Genomic DNA, 17,354 nt, shown 5'->3' on the forward strand with positions numbered 1-17,354 from the left:
TGATTGTGCGGTTATGTTTATCATTTTATTACCATTGGTCCTGGCATGGGTAAACTGCGTCAGAATTGTTTTTTCGACTCGGTTTAAGATGAAAGTCTTGAAAGAAAGTAGCAAATTGCACCTACAGTTGCAGTACACTATGTCCTTACCGTCATGTGTTTCCAGGGGATCAATTAGGAGACGGACTTGTAAACATTTCAAGCATGGTGCCACTGCCAAGTAATCATGACCTAGCTTTGCACAACTTGTAACTTACCCGACACGGGTTCAGGAAATGTGATTGAAGTCAAGTTTAGCAACAGCACAGAGCAGCGAAAAGAGGATCAGCTCGCTGCTCTTTTCTATCTGGTTTTCAGTGACGTTAATGCGCACCTGTTAACTAGTTAGATCGACAGATGAAGATATGAAATTACTCTTTCTTGCTTGCCTCAGCCCCAAAACTGGGAACCTCACCACAGCTGACAGAATAAGGTAATTTACATTGTTGCTAAGTGTAGCTAGTTACAGCTGCTGCTAATTGTTAAGCCGGAAAGTGTTACAGTGATGTCAGTTAAGGCAACAGCTCAAGTGAAGTGGTGAAAGTGAAACTGCATACCTTACTGCACAGTAGCTTTTGCAAATGATCTTTAACATATGTGTGTGTTTTGCAGTGACCGCAAATGTCAGTGAATTTGTTAATGAATAAAACTTTAGAGCATTAAAGGACAGGTTCATACTTTTCAATGGCAGCTGCCCAAATTTACACTAAAGTCGACGTTTCTTAATGTAATCATTCTTCCGGTTTAACCCTTCGTAATGCAGTTAAAGTGTGAATGATGGTGAGCATAATCTTCAAGCTGCCTACTGTGCTAAAGTGTACTTTTTTGAAGTTTATCTGAAGTTAATATGAAGCTTCATTCCCAGTGAGTCATATAAAGTATATATTGTTACAGTATTTTTTTCATTCCCAGTGAGTCATATAAAGTACAGTATATTGTTACAGTATTTTTAGCACCAAATAAAGTAGACGTATTGTTTTACGCACATTAATGACTGTCTTTTTAGTACAGTCTTTTTGTCTCAATGTTGCAGTCTTTTTGGAACCAAAGTCCACCTTTTTGTTACTTCCACCACAGTCGGAGAAAACAGAGAGAGGATATGATGTTAAAAAAAGACTGTAAATGTCGCAGATATCCACTTTAAGCCTCATATAAGCTTCAGATAAACTTTTTAATTCATTTTTGTGGACACATTGTGAATGACAAGAGGAATGATTACAGCTGGGACAACCTGTTTCAGTGTTCATATTGACAAGTGTTGTTTTAAGACAGACTTGATGAATTGTGAACCTGTCCTTCAATATTTGTGACAGTCACAGTATCTCTAACCTTATTTGCTTAACTTGTAAAGCAAATTGTAAATTGTACATTTTTAGTTCCTTATCATCAAATCACCATTGTATTCTAGGTACCACATTGAATCGGCAGGACACACCTGTGAGCTCAGAGATGCAGCAGAATTTCAGTCTCCTGCTGAAGTAACAAAACTAGTATCCCAAAATCCTTCATTTGATGGTGCACTGGCCATTCATCTGTTCAGAGCAGGCCGACTTCTGTTAGGTAAACCCTCTTGCTGTTTTATGGACTATACTTTTTGTCAGGTGGACTTAAGAATAAATGATCACTTGTCACACTTGTCAGATGTCAGGACCTTTCTGTTTCATGTCTAAACTTTACAACAGACATCCAGGTACCCTTCGGGGTTATCTTTGGTGGAACAGACATAAATGAAGATGTGAAAGTTGAGCAGAAGCGTGCGGTTATGGAGCAGGTGCTACAGAAAGCCAGGTGATGTTTCTGCAAACTACTGTTTTAACCCATTTCTTTTCAAACTGAGTACATTCATTTTACTCCTTGGTTCATTACATCACACAAACTGTACACTTTTAAAAAACAACTCAGAATTTGCACTCTGACACTATACATTATGAGGAATATATTTCATGCCCTTTTTTGTGATAAATCTTTTATTGGTATCATACGTATACATATGTTTATTATATATTTGTTTCTCTGTTAGTTAGCAGAGAATATTCTATTATATGATACAGCATATATAATACTAACATATATTTCTATATGATACTAACATGTTTTCAGAGCAGAGTTTCAACATGTCATCACAGCGAAGGTACATGCGTAACTAATAACATTAATCATGGCCTGTCATTCATTGGCATGGCTCTCATGTCACATTTAAATTCTTCTCACAATAAGCGTAATAGGCACTGTATTGATTGTGAGCACCAAATATGCTAGTCATGTCTGTACCACAAGAGGTTTCTCTTCCTTTTATAGAGGTTTAAAGCATCTTGGGCTAAAACAGGAAGTAAATGTGACCATTTTAAACTAAATTGCTGATATACAATCAACACAATCTCTGATTTCATCAATCATGCTACTAAATAAATAATTCATGAGCAATAAATGAGTGCATGTGTATCATATATAAATGTGTATAAATGTAAAGTGTATAAATTGTCTGAGGGGAGAAAATAACTATATCCCCACACTGGCATGAAAGAAAGAGGTTGAACACATGTAAGGTAACCTGTGTGTGTTCTCTTCCCCTAGTTTAACACTGAAAAGTCAAATTTGCGCTCACGGGTTATCGATAACTTGTTCCGTGTCCTGAAGTCAGACCCCAGCATCTCTATTTCTATTATGATGAAAATCGACGGGAGGGCGTGTCTTGTAAATCTAAGGGGATAATTGCCTTGTGGGAGAACCGGGTAGATGTAGGTCTCATGACTTCAAACATCTGAATCCATGCACCTCCTGCTGTTAGTGCCTCCTCACCCAAACCTTGATCTTGAAATCCAGTCGCCACTCTGAGCCCGTTGGCCCATTTCATAATGCACGCTCACACACACACACGCCCCAAATTAATATCTCCCCACTGTTTTTTTTGTTCTACATTCCCTTTGTTTTTCCCTTTGGTATTCTCAGTGTATCCATCCATAAGTCCTCCTTCAAACCACATGCAGTTTTTCCACTCTAACTTACTAAATCTCAGCCTGGAGACATTTGTGTTTTACTATTGTTACTGCTGCTTTCTCCACTATTGTTCAAATTGTCATTGCTTGTAAAAGGCTAAAAACTAACTATCAGCAATGAAAATTGTCTGAAATTGTGTGATTTTGTTATTTTTTTATTATTATTATGATTTTTTTTTAATCAGGTTTGCAGTTGCATTTACTACCAAACTGAAAGAAGAGGCTGAGATATTCTTGGTATGATTTTACTTTTTTCATTGTAATTGGTGAACTGCACTGATTGCTTGCATGGGAAAGACTCATGTGACTCATTAGCTTTCTCCCAGTTTTGACATAGCATTTCTGTATGTGCCTCATTCTTTGTTCACCATTACAAGTACCACTGAACTAACAAGACTGTCATAAGTAATATAATAACATAAATAAAATTTTGACCCTCTGCTCGGTCACATAATTTCCTATATTACAAAGCCACTATAAAGAAGTGAGAGCAAACATTTTTAGTTTGCAATTTATCTGACATCAACAAACAGCAGGAGCCTGACAGCTTCAATAAAAACAACAGAAGGGCTTTTACTATACAAACACAATACGCTGCCCTGTCCCGTAATAGTTTGGCATTAAAACAATATTACGGTGTTTTATTTTCAGATTAGATTTCAGCTGCAGGCTGTAGATTGAGGCAAGTGACACACTTTATCTCTGCCATTTAGTGCTGACAGCAGGCGGACAGGCACTGAGAGGCATCGTCACGTTTTTTATTGTGACAGAAAACACACATAGGGGATGAATCTAGTGTGATAACATCCAGTCAATTTCCTTTTCATCCCCTCTGATTTATTTTTGTTGCAGCCCCAATTATCTTAGCAACTATCTTGCTGACTATTTTCTTTTTAAAGTCTGAATGTGTTGGTGGCACCTAGAGCATTTTCATTGTTTAATATGAGGGTACAAACACAGCACCTAATAATTAAATTGAATTGGTATGGACAAAAGCTACCTTTAATTACTGATAGACACTTATGTATGTGAGGTTTTTTAGACTTGTTTTAACCAATATTTCTCTTTGTTTTTCCTCTGAAGCTGTCCCAGAGCAGGAAAATCTATGTTCAGCCTCAAGGTAAGCTAGCAGGATGAATATCCTCCCCTGATGCTGTGCATCCCTGACCCGCCATTGACGTGTTGCATTAATCAGCTTTGACATTTTTTTCCTCCATTATCATGCTGTCTGCAGTACAGAGTTGTATTTGCTCTTGCTATTGGCCACCGTGTCATGTAGGACAACCCAAATCACTCTTCCATGTTGTTTCCCGCCAGTAGTCCTGTTTGGCAAATAGTGTCCCTTCATAGATTAGAGGAGAGCCCTGGGCCAGCTGCATGGCTGTGCCCCAACCAGTAAAAGCTTATTTTTCTATGCTCACCATGATAGCGATCGCTCTGAAGTGCTTGTTTACATGGACAGCAGAAAATAACATTTTGGTTACATTAGATTGATTTAATATTAAAGGTTAAATTAATGTTGTTTTTATATAACTTACCTTACATAACTAAATGTGAAGAATATAGGATGTGACTGTTGTTTTTCATTTAGAGATGTCACATCACTACCAAAGGCCATGATCAGAAAAGTAATTCTAGTCTAGCTTAGTTACTTGTGTTATTGAAAACCACTTTGGTGATTTGTGTAATAGATGTTAGCACTGATGTAAAGTGAAAGCTGTCCTGGAGCACTGACTTAATTTATTTCTATTTATTTTAAAGGTATCCAGACAGAAGTGGCAGAGATATTCTGCTGGACTGAATTCTTGAGGAGCTCAGGTACTGCACAGTTGTGTTTTGAGGTTTTTATCTGTGTATGACAGAAAATATTTTCCAATGACAGTTACTTTACTGTGGATGATCCACAGTAAACAGTTTCTCAAAATTTTAGCAAATAAAACTATAAAAAACTATTTATTTTGTGGATGTTGAAGTGGCCCTTTTAATAGCAGGACTGAATAGTACATTTTGAAATTTTCATACTTTTTATATACTGTAGCATTAAAAGTAAAGGCACAGTCAGTCTGATATGTTTCATCAGATTATTAAAGCTATATGTCTAAACTATAACAAGTCTATTTGTGTGCACCTCCCACAAACCTCAGTGGGACAGTTGCTGGGTAAAATGAAGCAATAAAATAAAGAGCTACCTACGGCACTGTTGTAAAATAGGTTATATTGATGTTGTTTTGACCAGCTGTATATGCTATTTGTTTGTAACTGGTTGCAATATGGTATATAAAAGCCCAATGTCATATTTCAGACCACATCCTTCTCTCTTTACTTCCACCTCTCTCACTGTTATAGATGTTATCAACAGTGGAGCCACCACTGGGAGCAGAATAGGGGATACACTCATACACCCCTACCTTGGAGAATACCAATCAGAGAACATAAATGAACTCTGTGCTATACAGTATGTTAGATGCATCGCTGTGGTGGTCAGGGAGGCCAGAGTTTTCCCTTTTCCCTTCACTCATCCCGTCTTCCATCTTCTCGTTCATACAGCTCAATAAATATGCACTACTGCTCCAAGTATCTTTTCCACAAACATCCTGGACTGTAATTTGGACATTGCAATATGATGTCCACCCCAGAGAGGAACAGTTGATTAATAACCCTACAGCTCAGGGCCATTTGTCACCATGCTTCACAACCAGTGCAAGTAATACTAATTGCCCAGAGTCACTTCTCCATTTGTTATACTTGAAATGGGAGTTACCACTATTGGGATTTTTTTTTCATCAGATGTGATGAAAGAGCTGTAATCTGACTCATAGTAGTTTCCATTTCAACACATGTGCTGTCTGATGGTGTTAATTTGTCTTTTTTTGTGTGTGAATGTGGGTTAGATTCATTCAGTAACATTAAGAACATTTTCCATCAATTTTGTTTTTTTCTGGTTAGTGTTAGCTATAACCAACAAGCCATATACTCTGGATTTTTACTTGTGTTTGTGTGTACAGCAGTGAATGGGACTCCTCAACAAAGAGCTGAAATTATTATTATTATTGTTATTTTTAAAGGAAAATGATCCTGAGGTCTGTAATTGTTACAGATGTGCTTTTTGGGGAGAATAACTGTGTAAATTGTCAGAAAACTGAAAAACATCAAGATTAGATGTTCCATTTTTCTTTTTCTTTTTTCCTTTTGAACTTTGATAACCTGAAGGTGCCAAACCCATAATCAGTCTCAACAACTTAAGTCATTGTTTTCAGTTTTCCTCAGACACAACAATGCAATCTGACAGAGGCGGCTTCCTGCAGCAACCTGTATTCTTTCCTGTCAGGTCTCATCCTCTTTTAGTCTTGATGCACTCTCCCAGCACAGCAGGGGGCACTATCCCATGTGTGCCTTTTCTCCTCCCAGATCTTACTGCATATTGATTTACTATTTCATCCCTCCATCTGGCTTGACGTAAATTAAGCATTACTAAATAGCGTGATCTAAACTTAATTGTATAGAAGCTTTTGATTGCTTGATTTCATGTGTTGCAGTGGCTCACTCTAAAGAGACCTGTACTGGGGGCACATGAAAGAAGCAAAGCAACTCTCCTACCTGATTGAAGATACATGTCTGCATGTCAGTGTTATCCTTCGGGTGTCATGTAGTCTCCAAAGGCACAGATTTCAGTACTGGGATCCAAAAGCTGTCAGTCCATGAAAGCCACTCCATGTATATTGTTTGTAGCTCCTGCTGTGCACCTTGTGAGGTGGGGTTAAAGGGATACACAAGCTTCTAGGCTGGGAGGAACAACACTGTAGAGTGAGCAGCGATGCTTTGAATCGATGACGGGTGAGGAGGAACAAGCAAAGGGGTCTGTTATCTTGTCTAGTTCCTTGGTCTTAGGATGATTGATACTGAAAAAGCTACTCTGTAAAGTTTTCAGTCGTGTTGCTGAATACTTTTAGAAAAGGTACAATTTTTTAGCTACAGATATTAGCCGGTAGTTAGTATATTTCAGAATTGGCTCACCCCGAAGTGGTCTTAGACATAATTACTCAAGTTCTGCAGTCGACTCTGTGTGTAATCAGTATCGTTTGTTTGTCTCTCCTTTTTGTTGAAGGCAAGCCTTTTTTTCTTCTCTTTTCTTTTCTATTACTTTTTTTTTTATCTCATACCAGCACTTTTTCTGCAAAATCCCAATTTATTATCTAGGCTTTTGTTCAGACCTTCGTCAGATCAAAATACAAACATCTCCTTCACAAAGGGTCATCAATTAACAATCAACACGCCTGAAGACACAAACACACAGGCTGCAACTCACTTGGGAAAACCAAAGCGTAATACCAAAGAAAACGCTCTCAAATAGTAAGAATGACAGAACCAAAAAAAACATCAAATTTCACCCGCAGACTTCAAGTAGAGTAGAGTAAAAACACACAAATACCAACATTCAACATAACTACTGTAGCAGTTCACAAAAGTATGTGCTTGTTATTTACTGAGTTAAAGTGCTGCTTCCCAGCTTGAACCACTGTCTTACTTTGGTGCATTTCCTTTGTGCTGGCTTCAATATATATCAATAAAAGGTACTAATATATAGTATGGCACATATATTTTGGTTGACTTTTTTTGACTTGTCATAGTGGAAAAGGGTTTTATTTATTATACCAACAATTACCCTGCTGTGTTCAAGTGTCACAGTAAGCCATAACAGTAGGACACTGCACAATCGACAGAAGAAAGTGAAGCAGCTAAATAAAATTCAGCCATCATTAACTGTATTAATTACACCGTTTTTCCTACTGCGATATGTCAAAATGTCCTCCATGAAAAGGCTTATGGTGTTGTCATTATTTTGTCCTTTCCCTGCAGACTCCATGCTCTGATGGAGAGAAGAGTGAGTGAGATTAATAGGAACTGTTCAGATAGATATGTGTTCCCCACACCCATGCATACGCGCGTGCACGCACACACGCACACACGCACACACGCACACACGCACACACGCACACACACACACACACACACACACACACACACACACACACACACACACACACATCCACGCACGTACTGATTAAAGCGTAAGGGGATTGTTCAGAATGCCCTTCTGAAATCAAAGGCAAACGAACAAAAATGTTTTTTGCATAGAGCTCACTGCAAAGAGAGAGAGAGAGGGGAAAGATTGCTGCTGGCACAACAGATGATTTGTACAATTTGTTTTTCTCCCCTGAGGAAAGATGAATTGTGTCTTAGATCCAGAGAAGTTTCTTTTTTTTTTCATTTCTTTGAATTTCTTGCTCATTTTGACAGGTCTGTGCTCTGGTATGATTCCGGCTCTCCTCAATTATTTTTCCTGCATCTTGTTCTGAGGTTGTGACATGGGTGTTTACCTTTACCTGATGTGCTTTCTCATCCTACAAATCAATGCAAGAAGGTTCGATAACATCTTGCAGATGAAGAGCTTTTTTGACAATCAGCTCCTAGGATCAGGGTCAATGCCCAGACTCCACGCTGTCATTTTAAGATGCTCTGGTAATAGCATTAAAAGAGCTGCCTCAGCCTCCTGATCTGGACTTATCTGGCAGCAGGGGATTTCACTTGACTGTCACTGTGCTTTAAGCACGTGCTTGTGTCTGTCTGTGGTATTATTTTCAAACTGATTTGTTTCTCAGTTTGTCACAGACACAAAGTACTTTTAGTCTGAGCTTATTTTCTACTTCACTTACATTTTGCTTCAGCACTGCTTTGCCGGCATATCCATTACTAACACTGCTATCTCAATATTTTATGATTTATCCTTTTGGGTCATTGTCAAGCATTTAAGATCAGGGATAAAAAATTAATTTTCTGACCCTGAGGGCAACTCTAATGTTACAATATCCCATTACATGTGCTCGTGTTAGTGTAAATGAATGCTCATCTATTGAGCCAGGAGACTTAAAAGGTGTTGCCCTTTACAAATAAAACCAAGGCTGTATTTTCAGGCACTGAGAATAATGTTCTCTTTCAAATTAAGCTATTTATTTATACAGAGAGGGTTGTATCACAACCCTAACCAATTGTTCTTGTTATAGCTGTGCTGGAGGCTTGGCTCTTGGGATGGCATTGATGGTTGACCGACCCGTCACTTTGGTCGTAGAAATATATGAACTGTCGAATAGTATGCCATGAAATTTTGTAAAGGCATTCAGAGGATGAGTCTCAATTCCCTATCTTCTATCAAATTGACTTTTTTTCTCTTTTTTTTGCTTTGAGTGAAATATTTTCCCAACCATTAGATTAATTTGATTAAATTCAGCACGGATATTTTGGTGATCTTTTCATCCAGTGCCATCATCAGGTCAAAATTTAAATTTGCTCATTACTTTGGTTTATGACTAAATACTAAAGCTACCACAAAAAACGATAATGATATTCCCTTCAACCTCAGCTATGTGCTGTATTTAGTACTAATGAGTTGTTAGAGATGTTTAACTCAAGGACCTGCTGTGCCAAAATACAGCCTCACAACGCTGCTAGTGTGGCTGTAGACTATTAGTCTTAATACACATAACCCTAATCACAAGTGTAAAACAAATTTCTGTTACTTTTCTCTGCTGAGATGGCAGTGGGGGGAATAGATTGTCTCTGGCACATTATAAATACAAAGTAGCCTCTTTTATGCATTCCCCTGTACATAAGGTACCTATGGAGGTAATTCCAGTCCACCTAAAATATAAACACTTCTACTGTGAAGGAAGTACATTGTAATTATCTATTTAAAGTTCAGGGTCTGTTTATTGTTGAAAAGATGCAGACTGACAGTCTGGTGTGTGTGTTGCCATCATTATAGTGCAGGGTTGTGTTATTAGGATCAGGACTTTTATCTGTTGCCTTTTGAAGGTCAGGTGCAGTACAGTAGTCACTGGCATTGCGTGCAATTGTACGGCTGCCAGTTTCGAACTAATCTCTGGATTGAACCCGAAAGTTGGATGATCTGGGAAAAGAGCCGATTTAGTATACTGCCTCTCAATTAATACAAGGCTCTCGAAACGTTTGATGTTGTTAGCTTGATGTTGGGTTGGCTAGTTTCACTCTAGGTCTGTTCAGTGAGCAAACTGTCACCCAAATGCTCTGGCTCTGTAGTTATGAGGCCGTATTACACACTGATTAGGCTGCAACCTTCCAATGTTTTCAACCGACAATTTCCCTGCTGAGCGTTACAACTCTGATCAGAGAATTGTGCAAGCACATTAGTCACTGCTGTCTTATTTTCCTCATGACCTTGGGTGATGTATTGCTTTCATTATCCGCCGATGTACTTGGGATGTTCATTATGCAGTGTTTTGATATTGTGGCCGCTCTCTTTCTGTGTGTCTGGCTCCTCTCCAGGTGTAAGCAGAGAGCGTGTGGATCAGACACATGTCTTCCTGTTGGTCTGTGGCCTCAGAAGAGTCAAGGACCCCCTCTATCTGGCGGAGGTGTTTTCAGGTATATCATGCATTTCCTAATTTTGTAAGTACCAAAAGACATCAAACAGCCACTTGCAACAAATAGGCCTGCTTGAGGCAGTAGGTGTTTTTGGCATGGTGTCTGTCTGTTTTTAAAATTAATTGAATTACAAAGCCTTTCTGAATCTATTTCCGTTGTGACTCGCGGTAGAGACAGTGGCAGTGCCCTCATAAATTAGGCACGATGTTAGATCTATGCGGTTGAGTTTCTGCTAATTGAAAATTCATGTGAAAGTGCAACAAGATTCTTCTGACAGCTCATGTTGGCCCTACAGAAACATTTTTATGCTGTTATGAGTGTTTCCTTTATGGTTTCCTTTAGTGATAGTCATAATGCTACACATCAGCGAGAATTACCACTATTTAGCCAAGTCAGTGAGGTCTTTAATAAATCCTCTCTTATGTGACTCTCATTGACAGAACACAGTTATGATAATAGGACAGCACTAGAGGGCGTCAAATTGTACATTAAAAATGAGTTTTACTCATTTCATGCAGATTTTCTCATGACATTTCTTTCTTCAGATCTTCTTAAAAAACATGTGGTAAATCATCTAAGTGTAGCAGAATTCTATATTTTAAAAAACAGCTTTTAAAAAGATGCTGCTGTTTGGCTTCCACTAAATGGTTGTGGTTTTGTTTGCATTGCTGTTTTACCTCGTGTCTTGCAGAGTGGCATAATGAGAATCCCCAGAATGTGTTGGTTATTATTGGGCCAAAGGTAAGTACATATTTTATTTTTTTATTTCATTTTTTTTCCATACGTGCTATATATGTATCTCCCTGTGCACCATGGCTCTTTGTGCAGTGGAAACTACTTTGAAACCTGCCCTGGGAATTCAGGCAGCCTGTAATTGGATGTAGCACAGATACCAGCTTTAACTGTTTAGCTGGAATTACAGCCAGCACAGAGAGGAAATGGCAATCTTCCACGAATAAGGCGAGGGTCAGCTGCAGTAGCGGTGGTCCCTGTTTCATTTTACGTCTAACTGGCGGACTGTTTGATATAGTGATGCATTGCCCACTTCAGATTAGTGCTCGCCTGACTAGTGACCTGTGTAAAGCCATGTCATTTTAATGCACATGGATGGGCCTGTATCTGTACATGTGTTGGTTTATATGAAAACCGAATACGTCTGTGGCTCTGTCACACACCATCATGTGTATGTCCTGTGTATTATCCATGAAAACATAACTACATAAATACAGGCTATGTCAAGCAAGCCAAATAATTGGGGGAAGAAAAAAAAAACTTTAAAGATTGAACTGCCATGATTTATGATATTCATAAATCAACCAGTCAGTCAGTCAGACAATCAAATCAGTGGAGGGAGTTTTCATACATTTAATGTTAAAGGTTTTTTTTTTTTCATTTCTTTGTTATTTTTAACTGATTGCACTGAATTTCTATCTGCGTGTTTCAGTCATATCCCAGACAGCAGCAGTAGCTTCACTGCTCTTACAACTGCTCTGTTTCTCTCCATTTCATTTCCAGTCTCTCACTCATTGATTTCTCTGTGTGTTTGTCTTCATCGTCCCACTGACTTCCTTTGATAAGACATCAATGTACAGTATAGTTTCTGTTCTTTTTTTTTCAAACAGTGGTATCAAGCAAGAGGTATGTTCTGCTTTAGTTCTGCTCAGAAACAACTCAATTAGACGTGACCAGGGGCTCATACTTACTTACTTACATACTTACTGCTGCTTCTTGTTCCGCTTTGCTTTGTTGTTGTTTGATGAAATGGTTCAGTGGAAGCAGAGACGCGTGATTCATCTCGACACCCCTGAATCACAGGGAAAGTGTGTTTGTTTGTTTGTTTATTTGTTTCTGTGAGAAATGAAGAGCCGTATATTATTATTACAATAAATATGTATTTGCGTTACCGTCAGGGTTACTCCGTGATAACTTTAGGATTCACACAGTTAATTCAACACACACATTGTTGAGTGCATTTAATGAAGTAACAGTGAAATCTAAAAATACAAATAGAAGTTAGAATGAGACATGCCTTGCTCAAGCTGTCATGACGTACTACAAATCCACAGCTTCTTCATTCCAGTAATAAGCGCTCTGCCTGCACAGCATCTGTCATTAAGAGAAAAATTCAGGTCAGTTTGTCAGCGATGACACATCTCACTCCTCTGTAAGTGGGTTTTATCAAGCCCCACAATGCCACAGCTTACTTTCTGTTATTATGAAATGAAATTGATGTGAAGATTAATGTGAAAATGTAACATTAGATATTTGCTGTGTGAAAATGTGAAAATATCTGTCAGAGGACAAGACAATAAGAACTATTAGTATAACATGGAAATCAGCATGACGGATTGAGTCAGATGAACTTAAAGCAGGGTCTTCTTAATGTAGGGCCTGCATTCTTCTTTTCGCCGGTCGAGTCCTTTCAGTCCCTTTCTGTTAATTCACCATGATACTGTACGGAATATAGGCTTAAATAATTTGTGTTTGTTAGTCTTTATCGTGGCCCATGATCCATCCCGTGCTGGTTCTACAGTATCTATTAAATCCCAGATTACACCAGGAAACCAAAAAATTGTTTAGATTCTTTGATTTTTAATGCACACGTGCTTTAAAGCAGATTCTATTTAGAAATGTCACGAGCTATGAAATGAAAAAGAAAAAGTAGCAGCTTGCTTGGCATCATCTTTGACCTAAATTGCTATGCTCTGACTTTTCTATGCGCAGGCTAATGCACGCAAATCCCACATTGCAATTAATCAGATTGGCCACCCACCCCACCCTGACCCCAATCTCTGAAAATACAGGATTTTCAGAAAATTATTTGCTCATGATAGAAATTAGTAATTGTGTCATTGTTTATTTCATCCTGCCGGCATCCTTGATGAAAACAAAGCTTTTGACTGTCAGGAAAGGGGTTTTACTTGTCTTTGTATTCCATCTCTCTCAGATGGATCCTGTGCTTACAGCAGAGGTTGAAGCTGTTGTCGAGAGGTAAGCCCTCTGTTTTGTTTTGTTCAGTTTTCCTTTCTTTATCAGATCACATCTTATAAAAGCAAACTTGAGATTTGACAGTCTAGTTGCCAAGACTTTGCTCCTGTGAGAAATGTGTAATCTGCTTATTCTTCTATTTATCCCATGTGGCACAAAAAAATATCTTTACAAATCTGGCTTATATTTATCACAACATTATGTGAACAGAATGCAGTTCTACAGAGAGAAGCAAGATTTGTTTCTTTTTTTTTGTTTGTTTTTTGTTTGTTTTTTGTCCTCCCACGCTCAAGTCTTGGCTGATTTCTCAGTTTTTTGCCAAAGGCCTTCACCACAACAAAATTCTTTGTGGCAAGAAAGCTGCCCTCTCTGGTTAGGAATTTACCTGGTCTCTCCGTGCATGTCACACATTGTGCAGCCATGTTTTCCTCCTATGAGCTTGTCACTGCTGTTCAGCATCATTCACACCTTTGTGAGCCCTGAGTCACACAGAACTGAGCTTTGCCACTGTTTCCACAGAACAGCAGGGGTCTTCTTGGCCCAAGAGAGGAGCCAAAAGGAGCTTCATGCTGCAATGAAGAGGTGCTTTGCCGTGGTCAACAGCTCAGTCTCAGAGGGCATGTCAGCAGCCATCTTGGAGGTAAACATCTTCAGGGTTCATGAGTAATTGGAATGTAGCGCTTTCACTCCAACAGTTCAACTGCAAAACACAGCTTTATCTTTTTATAGCTCATTCCTCGCAGAATAAGTTTATTAATGAGACTTTGATTCATCAAAGAATATATTAATAATTTGACATCCAAACCTCTTGAAAAATGTGAAACCAGGTGAATATTGAAAGGAGTCTTTGTCTTGCTGTTTCTTGCTCGGTTACAATGTTATCTGACCACTTCAGGCAATCCACAGTAGGCTTAAGGTCTGATTAGTATGTTAGCATGTTTCACTCAACAACCTGCTGGAGGTATTAACTGATAGAGATTGTTAATTCCGCAAGTGAACTATGGCACTGAAGCGCAGGAGAGCCGAGCTCTACAGTTTCAAAGGCGCTTAGGTGCTTTTATATTGTAGAATGAATAAGTCTGTGAAGTGAGCAACTTTTCTCTGTGACTCTGTGGATTTTAGGTTGTGACTCGAGTGCTTAATTCTCTCTGCTCTAACAGGCCATGGATCTTGGGATACCCGTCGTGGCCAGGGACATTCCAGGAAATGCAGCTGTGGTGCAACACGGGGTTACTGGTGTGCTATACTCTTCTCCTCAGGTATATAGTGACAAATACTGATCAGGTCACCACGTTAAGTCCTGTTAACCTCTAACACTGAGTTGATGGATTACAGAGATATACTGTATATACAGTATGCTGCCAACAGCTACTCCTGTAACCCAAACTGACCTGTGCTCACTGTCTCTGGACAATTGCAGATGTGTATGTCTCTTTCCTTGCACACGTTTCTCAACTTTAACTAATTTTGTGAAACTTTGTACTTTAAATTCTTATCATTAGACCAATCTAAGCAGGTAAAATAAAACAAAAAGAGCTGATGTTTCCTTAAAGTGCCTAGATTAGAATCAGAAAGTGCAAGCCTTCAGAGACAAAGGAAAGATACCCCATTACCACATAGTGATGCAACACATACCTGCAAGCAGGAAAGTGCAAAATGGGGAGCCCCCACTAAAACTATTAAGTCTGATATTTAATGAGGTCTGAAGCAGAAGTAAGGGCCAGTTAACAGAGGGCTATAGCATGGTTGAAGACACTATGCTCTAGCGTGATGTTGTTGAAAAGGCATGAGATAAGTCCTCTCTAGGGGGGGTCACGTGTGTTCAGCTGAGCTGCCAGGAGGAAACTCTCACAGATGGTTGCAGTGACTTGGGCCAGATAAACACCGACATCAGCCAGTACTGATGGGCAGCGAGTGCTAGTGTTTGAGCCAGAACTTTTGTTGCAGTGGATCACGCTCTAGACTTTTTTCATGCTTTGAACTCCTCTTGCTTTTGATTGAAGGCTTAAAGAACTAGAAACACTGTCAAAGTAATTACACAGAGAGTATATAGGAATCACAAAATGTGTCACAGAAAACAAACATACAAGTACTTTAAAGGTTTAAAAAGAAAAATGGCCTTCCCTGTCTGGCTCTGTAATTTGTGGGAAGAGGGAAGTGATTATAAGCATGCTGCTCATAAGTTGAGCTTTAATCCTGTTGCTGAGGATTTATAGCTCTCATATGGCCGTACAGAAGAGCCGTCTCCCTACCAAGAGCCTCTCCAGACATAATCACATCACTTGAGTGAAGTGAAGTAAAGTGCCTGCTGACTGGCAGAGGCTAAAGTTTGTGTGCCCATTGGCTCCCTGCTGCAATAGATGTTGGTTGCCATTTTACAGGAACGCTTGAAGGCACTTTCGCTTCATGTTTTGGAGCCCTTATTAAGTCTGCTGGGCCAGCAGATGGGCCACTAGGATTGAGGATGCTGTGTGGGTACACCAACTCTCAGTCGACACTTAAAGATGACACCATTTCTCCTTTTTTAATTGTGTAATTTCTATCCTCATCTTCCTCTCCCCACATCCCCGTGACAGCTGTTTAGGGTAGTGTAATTCAACTGTAGTAGTTTTTTTTCTTTTTCTTCATAAGTAAATGAGAGGTGACAGTTATTAGGATAGCCTGAAAAGGTCTGTTGGACTGGCGTATTTGGATCTGAAACCACAAATATCTCCTTCCTTTGGCAATGTACAGACACTTTTGAAGTATTTACTAATCAGTGCACAGGCTTTTATCAGAGTTCTGTTCTCATGCCTTGGAATATCTTTTATTCTTTAAAAAACATATCTGCGGGCAACTTCAATGGCAAGCTTTAAGTGGCATTTGGCAGTGAGTGAGACTCGTTTTGCCTTTATCCCTGCCAGGAATTTGTGCATCAGTCTCGGAGGCTGTTGTCAGATCATGAGCTGAGAGAGAGAGTGGTGAGGAATGGAAAACTCTATGTGCAAGAGCATCATGGCCTGAAACAAGAGAGAGAAACCTACCAGAGGCTGGTGGACACTCTGCACTGATTCTAAGATCACACCATTCAACTCCACTCTGTATACATTCTCAGGAACTTCAGCGACAGAGAACTGGAAATTACACCCATGTATTGACCTTGCATGGGTGTAATTAAGACTGGTATATTTTAAAATATAATATTTCATGTTTTATCTATGCTACCAGATTGAAATTATGCTTGCTTTGCACTTTTATCCAAAGACCAGGGATGATTGGGATGCAATAAATGAATGAAAAACAGAAATGCTTGTTTGTCCTGTTAATATATTTGATGTATTATGTATATATGTGGAATATATTATGTGTCTTTATTTGTTGTTTAGTTCAAATATAGAAAAACACATGATTTCTCCTTTGTACTCAATAAAAAGGAGAAGAGCTCCACTTGTTGTTTTTGACTGGCTAGTGAACTGAAAATGTATGCCAACTATAAAATTAAGAGGCTGTCTGTCATACTTACCTCACCTAACCTTCTTTTGTCAAAACAGTTATAGTATTTCTTATCCTTTTCCCACTCTATGCTACCACATTTATTTTTGATGAAGTGCAACGGTTGAGTTGAACACATTCAAGGGCTGAGCAAAAACTCAATTTATTTAAAGGGTAAAGGGTCACAAAAGGTTCTTGTAATTTGCTGTCACAAAGGTTGATTTTTGCCACAAACTGGGGCATAGGCTGGTTAGAAAAACATGATTGTTTTTCACCGTGCCACATTTTTGAAAGCTTCTGTAAAAATATACAAAATGTAGATGCAATGCTAAGAGCAAATGTGAAATAAATAGTGACCATGGCAGTATTTTATTTCTAGTTATTATGTCTAAAACAATTTGTA

General features: G+C 38.9%; 1 protein-coding gene across 3 annotated transcripts; it reads left to right on the forward strand.

The window, feature by feature from the left end:
- The first annotated feature begins 34 nt into the window (after positions 1–34).
- On the forward strand, positions 35–16,766 carry glt1d1 (glycosyltransferase 1 domain containing 1). Of its 3 annotated transcripts, none has more exons than XM_053325940.1 (12): positions 35–471; positions 1,447–1,598; positions 1,721–1,826; positions 3,220–3,271; positions 4,118–4,154; positions 4,796–4,852; positions 10,394–10,492; positions 11,184–11,233; positions 13,440–13,483; positions 14,005–14,120; positions 14,641–14,739; positions 16,384–16,766. In XM_053325940.1, exons 1-12 carry the CDS (start codon positions 404–406, stop codon positions 16,422–16,424), a joined length of 921 nt encoding a protein of 306 aa, XP_053181915.1. In that variant the 5' UTR covers positions 35–403; the 3' UTR covers positions 16,425–16,766. The 3 variants fall into 3 exon arrangements, with proteins under 3 accessions (XP_053181915.1, XP_053181914.1, XP_053181916.1); XM_053325939.1 differs by having other exon boundaries at positions 43–471; positions 14,000–14,120; XM_053325941.1 differs by lacking the exon at positions 1,447–1,598 and having other exon boundaries at positions 66–471; positions 14,000–14,120.
- The last annotated feature ends 588 nt before the right edge of the window (positions 16,767–17,354 follow it).

Source organism: Scomber japonicus, chromosome 9 (assembly GCF_027409825.1).
Source record: "Scomber japonicus isolate fScoJap1 chromosome 9, fScoJap1.pri, whole genome shotgun sequence".
Taxonomy (NCBI): domain Eukaryota; kingdom Metazoa; phylum Chordata; class Actinopteri; order Scombriformes; family Scombridae; genus Scomber; species Scomber japonicus.